We start from the raw sequence: 9,432 nt of genomic DNA on the forward strand, positions 1-9,432 counted from the left end.
GGAAATGGTTCAGTGGCCATTTTCCCAGTGGTTTTCCTCCAATGCATGCTCAAAACACCAGGAAAATGGCCACCACACCATTTTTCCAGTGATTTGTGCAGTGCTGCTGCCAACGATGTGAGACTCCAGAGGGGTAAGTTATGAAGAAATGGGTGCAGGGTGTGTGGGGTGGGTACCGCCTTGGACCCAGGGACCTGTGTGCACCGTATACCCTGCACTAAGGTAGTAAATCTGACTGGCCCAACTTTGGCCGCTTTGTATTCGCTCCATTCTATGTACATGTCAGCACCCCAAACACGACTGCACTTACTGTACCTTAAATTGTACTTAATACATGTAAGAAGATACATTAATAAAAAAAATCCCTTCATTACAATGTCCCCCAATATCATTTATTAATATTATGTAAAAACAGTTATGACAAATAAGTTTTCATATTTAAAATCTGGGATCAGTTGAGATTATACTGTACAACATTGAGTTCTCAATTTAATTAAAAAAAAAAATACAGGTACAGGTATATATGTATCAGAGAACAGCATTGCAGGCAATAAAAAGGGCCTCCTGAGTAAATCCTATGTGAATCAGTCCATTGGAAACTTCATGTCACAAAAGGCAGAGAGGCAACATTTAAAAAATTGCCGCCAACGAGAGCCGGGAAGTTGTAACAGGCGCCTGTGTTATAAGGATGCTGCAAATAATGGGAAACAAGGAGAGAACTCATAGGAGGCTTAGAGAAGCTTGCAGAACATAGACCAAGCCACGTGTTGACTATGGCTAGTCTACGAAAGGAACAATCCTGTGCATTTGTACAATCACCCTTGTTTCAAGGTAGTCCTATAGTACTAACTTTGCAGTGACTACAGTGTAGAAGGATCACAGGGCATTTAATAGCCACAGAAGGACCATGCCAAGCCCAAGAGAGGAAGAGATCTTCATAGAGTTGCCGCTGTTACATTGGTCGGTGGTACAGCATGAAGTGGTATAATTGAATCCAAAGGTGTTTTCTGCTGATGAAGCAGATGTACAATTTGGTTGACAAGCCTGCTTGGAAAAGAGGGAAACCGAACCTGTAATGAAAGAAATAAGAGAGTAAGATTGTGTTAATATTTGGATACCTAGAATCTTAATGGGGTCGCCCAATTTTAGACATCCATTATATTTCTTGATGGACATCCACATATCAGTAGGGAGTGTTGATGGAAATGTGGTTAGACACAGAGTGGTGAGAGACTTAAATGATTACATGGTTACAATATACACCCATAAAGGAATCACCAAAGTGGTCCCCAGCTGTAACTGCTTCTCTAAATTGGACCAAGCGATCAAGTCATTCTCTAATTCTACAGCTGGCGGCCTTTATAACTCTATAAACCTCCCAGAGAACTTTGAAGAACTGATAGAAACTGAGATCATCAACGAAGTTGTCCAAGTAGCTATCAAAAGTTTGAAACGCTACAAATGCCTGGGACCTGGAGGATTCTCTGTTCTTACTATACCAGAACAAAATCCCATCTTCTGTCTCCCTTCCTAATTAAAAAGTGTAATTTACTCAGGCAAAATAAAAATAAAAAGATTTTGGGCAGAGTCTATGCAGAATCTCATGTCAATGGTGCCTATTCCTGGGGTGTTTTAATAAGGCGCTACTACTAGTACTACTACTACTACTACTATACTATTACTACTACTACTACTACTACTACTATACTATTGCTGCTACTACTACTACTACTACTACTACTACTACTACTACTACTACTACTATACTACTACTGCTGTTACTACTACTACTACTACTACTACTACTATACTACTACTACTACTATACTATTACTACTACTACTATACTATTGCTGCTGCTGCTACTACTACTACTACTACTACTACTATTACTACTACTACTACTACTACTACTACTACTACTGCTGCTACTACAACTACTATACTATTGCTGCTGCTGCTACTACTACTACTACTACTACTGCTACTACTACTACTACTACTACTACTACTACTACTACTACTATACTATTACTACTTCTTCTACTACTACTACTACTACTACTATACTATTACTTCTTCTACTACTACTACTACTACTACTGCTGCTACTACTACTACTACTACTACTACTATACTATTACTTCTTCAACTACTACTACTACTACTACTACTACTACTACTACTACTACTACTACTACTACTGCTGCTACTACTACTACTACTACTATACTATTACTTCTTCTACTACTACTACTACACTATTGCTGCTGCTACTACTACTACTACTACTACTACTACTACTGCAATTATTAGGATTTTATTAGTCCCATTGGGCTCTAACTACAATGGGGGAGATGTATTCAGGGTTGGAGAGAGATAAAGATCAGCTTCTAACTGTCATTGGCCCAGATATATGAAGCCTTGGAGAGTGATAAACTGCATGGTAATAAAGTACCAACCAACCAGCTCCTAACTGCCATGTTGCAGGTTATGTTTAAAAAATGACAGTTAGGAGCTGATTGGTTGGTACTTTATCACTGTGCTATTTATCACTCTCCAAGGATTCGTAAATCTAGGCCAGAATTCTAGGACAGTCTATGGAATGACAGAAGCTGGTAGCTTTGGATAACTTCTCTACTTTATCTTTCCCCAAGATTTGATAACCCCCCCCCCCCCCTCTTCCCCCCAGGCTTGATACATCGCCCCTAATTTAATCAAGACATAAATGAGCCTTCAAGAGTATTTAAAGCGACTATCTATATTAAGGAGATGGCCTAAATGTGTCAGTAGGCAATATTCTTTTGATGAAGATTCAGTAGATTTATATAATTCATGATGATCGTTCCCCGATGCTGTCATTTGTATAATTTATAAATACTTGAGTTTTCTCAGCTACACAAAAGTTCTGATGTATAATAATGTAACAGGACTTTAGGTTCTCTTTATTACCTAAGGTGGCTCTTGTGGAGGCGCAGCTTCCGGTGCAGGCAGCAGTGGAGGACGAGGTGAGACAGATGGAGAAGACTCGGAAACTGCAAATATTACATGTCAAGGCCGAAGCTGTAAAAAAGTGAAACTGAGTTATACTCCAGCACAATCACAGGGCCACTAAAATAAGCACTTCTTGATCATGCATACACAAAATGACACAGTTGGACTTTGGCGGTGCAGAACCTACCATGCAGTAAAATGAAAACCAAAAACCCAAATGCAAACTTTAAGGTGATGGACTGTATACTATTTTCTGGGGCTGGCTTTGCCTAGCACAACAATGGCTTGTTAATCAGCCAGTCTCTTTCCATTTGTCACAGTTTTTGGTGTAAAAAGACTTTAACAATTCTTTACTGATAGTGATCACTAAAACCCAACAGTTGAGAAACCCATTGCTATTTTTTGGAAGAAGGGTTGCCCTCATTTGGTATGCTCATAAATCCCAAATCCTGCCTATAATCTAAGAGGACCCATGCTCTGAAGACATCACCCTGGAGGACTCTCTCAGCAAGACACATGGTCTAAATCTTCTTCAATGCTTAACCTAAGGTTGATATACATTATACCAATGTGCTTCTGTGATCCATTGCTTACCCATTGACATAATTAGAGGCTTGGAGGCCCCTGTCAGACTCTCAAAGTGGGCCTTCTATTTGATTTCTTTAAACCCTTAGGTCAACATGTGCAGCTTCTGCTGTGTAGGTACTAACAGAGACAAACAGGGAATCGGTAGACAAAACAGTGGCACTCCCAGGGGACAGACAGACCAATTGGCAGCCGCAGAGATACCCTTGGGGACACCGACCTCTACAGGTGGACTCCAATGACAGAGGATCCTCCTCAGATAACCAGCAGACAACATGGGGTCAGGCGGGCCCAGCGGGCAGCAGTGTCGGAGTGGTTACAGCAGATGAGGCTCCGGGAGTCAGCGAGCCCCCTTCACCTTGTGGGCCCCTCTACACTTGCCAGTCTAGCCACCCTGTAGTTACACCACTGAACATAATGTTGGACTGGATCACCATTAAAGGAATCTTCCACCATTTTCCCTGCTCTCAATTTATTTTCCTTAAGTATTGAAATAATTTCAACAGACACACCCTAAAGATGGACGTCTTGTCCATAAACGTCACCACAGTTACTGGTGCCATCAACATTCCGATACTTTGACAGTGTCTGTGAGTGACTCACTAAGTCATTCATAACACATAGCAGCGAGGTGGGGCACTAATTATTCTCCACCTCGGAGGGGCAGAGTGCACAACAGTGCGGTCACTTGTTGATGTACTGTAGATAAAATACACAGTTCAGTTCTGTTTGGCATAATAAGAATTGGGGGCACTGCTGTGTGGCATAATATAGGTAAGTGAGGGGAGGGAGCTGGAGGGGTTGATGAGAGATATGTTGCTATAGGGGGAATTTAGGTGGGGCAAATAATATGAGGGGGGAATCAGTGGGACATGATGACGAGAGGAGACAGTCATGATATGAAAATAGTGTGACACACCCCTCAGTGCCGAGTATCCCATGGTGCACACCCTAATTTTATGTGCTGTCACCAATACTCTACTTGCCAGTGGGTAACAAGGCGACTATTGGTGACACATACCATAATGGAGTGATTGGTTAGTTTTTACTTGAAAATTAGCCCTCCTTGCATTGTCTCTGATCAAGTGTGCAATCAAGAGTTCCAAAGGTACAGGTGGAATTATTGTGCACTAGACCTTTTTTATGCCCTTTGAAGTTTTTTCTGTGAATATACAGGTTGGATCGGATTCAGGTCAGTGGATACAGATGATTCGTACAATTACACACTTGTGTAAGGATCTGGGACTTGGCTTAACAAAAGCTCAGAGCACAAAGGAAAGGTGTGCCTGCCAAGGACTACACCTACAAATGTGTAGCTTAGTTCTTACTTTATCAGCTACAAGAGGTGGGGGGAAACTGCTGTCTACATTTGCCCATCATCACTACTATGACACAAGCTTTATATATACTTTTTACACTTTTTATAGAATACTAGGAAGGTTAACTTGCATTGGTGAGCCGAAAAATTCCAGCACTATCAGCAAGGACTGTAGGCATCTAACTGGACTGTAGGATAGGGATGGCCATCGACCATCAATGATTCGAAATCATCGATGGTCTATGACTGATGGTAACTACTTTTACCATCAATGGGGGAGAACCAGATGGTTTCCCGCTATCAATGATAAAAAGCTATCAAATATTTTTTTTATTTTTTTTTCTCCATGGTGTCAGGGACATGGAACATAGCACTGCCCCCCGACACCTGCAATGCCACGCCCCTGGGCCCTGACTGCCCTTCGACTCTCTCAATATGAAGTAAGGGTGACCATCGATGGGCAAAACCATTGATGGTTCCCTTACAGATTGTTTCCCACCATCAAGGTTATCCATCAATGGTACCATCGATGGTAACCATTGATGGATAACCCACTGATGGCCATCCCTACTGTAGGAAAAGTACTGCTCAGTTATCCCCCCGGACGTTTGATACAACTGGATCAGTTGTAAATCATTATTTTTTTTGACGCTCATTTCCGTGGAACCTGTAATTTACAGAGTTACTTGATATAAGTGGTTAAATTTACAACCAGAAAAAAAAAAATTGGAGTGCGTTGGAAAATTTGGGAAAGGGGCACAGAGAATTTGGGAAGGGGGCACCCAGAATTTGGGAAGGGGGTATGACTTCTGTTCACAGCAGGTTGGGTCAGAGAAATGTGCTTTTTGGGATACACCATATAATATATTACATAATCATTTTATTTATTTATTTTAAAAACCCATTCTGGAAAAATGCCTTTGATGTTTTATAGCACAACAGACGACATGAAACATATACATACTAGAAGGGTTATTATGCAGCATTTGCTGTAAATTGAGGCTGAAAGAGCCAAAAACAATGATTTGGCCTGGGGCTGGGTATACAGCAAGGACACTGTGTTATGTAGTCTGGAACGTTCAGTTTTTACTGTCTGGACTCGTTTCATGTGTTCCCCTCTCTCAATCCTCTGCTCCACTGATTTTCCACCTTGCACATTTTACAAGCTCCCTCCCTCTGATGCAGCCATCTCTTTGTTCTTCTCTCTTCCCTCCCGAGCTACAATTTCAGTCGAGCGAACAAGGTAGAAGTAAAAAATTCTACTGTTGACTTATCAAGTATTTACCTTATAAAGTCAGGTTTCTCTGGCCGAAACCTGAGAGCTCACATTGTGCAATAACACAGATGAGAGTTTCTGTCAACTTCTTGAAGGGTATACCCTTGGCATGTGATATCAATGTGATATTGCTTTCGCGTAGGTGAGGAGGGTGGGGCAACATCTCAGGTAGGTTCATTGTGGTTGTAGCTCCATTAAGAATGGTCCCCTATGACCACTTTTTAGAAATACCCTTCAGCACAGCAAACAAATGAAAGTACCTTCTACTAGGTGTGACACCAAGATGCTATATTAATCATAGCAGAGGGGTAACTTTGTGACTTGTACTGTATTTAGGATCCAAGTCACAAAACACCTTTACTAAGGCTTGGAGAGAGATAAAGTAGCAACCACCCAGCTCCGACCTGTCATTTTACACAGTCTGTAACATGGTAGTTGGGAGCCTATTGGCTGGTGCGTTATCTCCATCCACTTTATCTCTCTCCAAGAGAGTGACATTCATTCATGCACAAAACTGCTATAAATATTGCATAAAATGACCTTCATGCTATGTGTATTAGGTGGTGTATATAAAACATAAATACATTCTGTGTTCAGACTTGGGTCCCATCCCCAAGATATCTCACTATGGTATAGTGAAACATCACTATGGCACAACGGGATCCGGTCAGGATCCTGGTGGTTAGGATCTCTGTACTCGAAATCCCAACACTGGAATCCGAACACTTCTCGGAATACTGGCACTGGGATCCCGACATTCATCACTATGGGGGGTTAGGTTTCGGCTGCGGGGGGGGGAGGGTTAGGATTAGGCTGCAGGGGGTGGGGGGGGGGGGGGGGGTTTAGGCTGCGGTGAGGTTTTTTTTGGGTAAGGCACCACCAGGGAGGGTTAGGGTTAGGCTGCGGGGAGGGGGGGTTTAGGATGCAGGGAGGGGGGTTTTGGGCTAGTCACCACCGGGGAGGGATAGGCTGCGGGGGAGGGAGGTATAGGTTTAGGCTGTGGAAAAGGTGGGGTAGGGGTAGGGGGGTTAGGGATCAGGGTTAGCTTTGCAAATTAGCTGGTGTCGGTATTTTAATCATCAGGATGCCGCTGTCGGTATTATGACAGCCAGCATTCCAGGATCCCGATATCAACGCGGCTCTCCAGCTGCTTTCTGACTACTAGTCCCAGCTGTGTTTTCTACATCTATGCTATACAGGGTAGACGATACCAAGGACAAAGTATAAATACAATACAGAATAGATTTCCCAGAGCGACAGGAGCCTCTGAAATGCTCACGTCCAGACTCGCTTTCCAAAAATGGAAACCATAAACAGCAATCTAATTTGGAGATGACTCAAATCCAAATGAATATATGTCTGGGTGAAAAGTTCATTTAATAATATATTCCAAATACTTTTTATCCTGTGTGACGTCTTTATGAGACCCATATGGTAATAACACCCTGATGCTTCCCGCACAATTACAGCCTGCATCATGCAATAAAGAGGGTGGGTATTGTCAGAAGACCCTTCCACATGTTATTATGGTAACCAATATGGCAAATTACTATTATACTACTACTCTTTATATAATTGTGCAGTTACTGATAATATGATGGGTTCGTTTTATCATCACTTCTGTTAATCATCATATTGGACATTAAGGGGGGAATTCAAATGTTTGAAAAGTTGGTTGGGTATCTGTTTTTTCCTATCAGATAGGAAAAAACAGACACCCAACTGACTTTTCAAACAATTGAATTCCCCCCTATGTGTAGAAAATCAAAGACTTACCGACTGCAATTAGTCCAAGGGCGAGACCCAGGCACACGAGTGTCTTCATACTCCTTGTTTTCTGAAAGGGGGAATTAAAAACCGCAGATTATTTTTAGATTCTGAAGTTGGGTGAAAAGTTTCAGAGGTTCCAAAGTTGACAGAAAAGAGATGCCCTAGGGAGCAGGATAGACAAATAGACAGGATGGGATAATTGCAGGGTGGGAGCAGATTCCCAAAGTGGAAGAAAATAAATATATTGCAGGTGAACAGTGAATAAAAAAATTAAAAAAATCTTTATCATCCAGATTATTGGCTTCAGGTAAAACGGTACCAAAGGTTCCAGAATACGACTTTCTTGTAAAGACTGGATAAAGTCTAAAATGACTTTAAGAAATCCAAAAAACAGTTAGGGATACAGCTGTATAATCCCAGAGTTGTGATGGAGCAGAACAGATTGTTAGAGAGAGAGTTCTACCAATATCCAGAAAACAAGGTTGTGTCATGGTTAATATAGTACTGTGACATTACCAGATAGTCTCAGCGTCTGCTCCTGGTGTCCCCCTGTCTGTATACAGTGCTAGGATATATAAACCCCCATCTATATACCTCTGCCTGAGGGGAGGAGAATTTGGATCATGTTACTGACTGCCTGACAGACCACACCTGCCTGTCTGTGTTAGTGTACAGCAAGTGTCGCAGCGTCATGTAATGTGAGGGTAAAGAGACCCATCCACCTCTGCTTCTACAGCTGTTTTGGAACTACAAGTCACAGCATGCCTTGCCCTGCAAGTTCCACAACAGCTAGAGAATAGGTAGATTATATTAAATTTGTAAATTATTGCATGTGTGTGAGATTAATATTTATGTCACAGCTGTGATGTTGGATCATGTGTAGTGTTTGCACTGACTGTACAATTTGTGTATGTCCAGTGTATGCCCTTAGTGTGGTACAGACACACACATGCAACACACACACAACAAAGACACACATAGACAGACATACACAACACAAACACACAGACATATTGTACACAACACAAAACATAGACACACACATGGAACACACACAACACAGACACACATAGACAAACACAACACAAAACACAGACACACACGCAAGACACACAACACAGACACACATAGACAAACAGATACACACGCAAAAGCAGACTTGCATGATGCACCCTAAGATACACACACACACACACACACACTGAAATACAGACACACACACACACACAAACAAACAAACTCAGACAGATACACACACACACACACACCTGTGACTTGTGTACTGAGACACAATCTGGCTTACTGAGAGCCAGGGTGTATACAGAGACAGGTAACTCGTCATGGGGACAGTAACACAGCAGCACAGTCATCTAGAGCATGGCATTTGCAAAAGAGAATTTTCATATAATCCATGACGGATATAGGCAAATATGCAGCTTCAGGCGGCTGCTCGGGCAGGGTGTTAGTGGAAAGGGATACAGGGGGCATA

The 9,432-nt window shown here is 42.0% G+C and overlaps 1 protein-coding gene across 1 annotated transcript; it reads right to left on the bottom strand.

The window, feature by feature from the left end:
- Positions 1-370: 370 nt before the first annotated feature.
- Positions 371-8,563, bottom strand: LY6G6C (lymphocyte antigen 6 family member G6C). The gene is made up of 4 exons (XM_063938078.1): positions 8,460-8,563; positions 7,950-8,010; positions 2,953-3,063; positions 371-1,070 (listed from the first exon to the last, which is right to left on the bottom strand). Exons 2-4 carry the CDS (start codon positions 7,996-7,998, stop codon positions 877-879), a joined length of 354 nt encoding a protein of 117 aa, XP_063794148.1. The 5' UTR covers positions 7,999-8,010; positions 8,460-8,563; the 3' UTR covers positions 371-876.
- Positions 8,564-9,432: the final 869 nt, after the last annotated feature.

This window comes from Pseudophryne corroboree, chromosome 8, assembly GCF_028390025.1.
Source record: "Pseudophryne corroboree isolate aPseCor3 chromosome 8, aPseCor3.hap2, whole genome shotgun sequence".
Taxonomy (NCBI): domain Eukaryota; kingdom Metazoa; phylum Chordata; class Amphibia; order Anura; family Myobatrachidae; genus Pseudophryne; species Pseudophryne corroboree.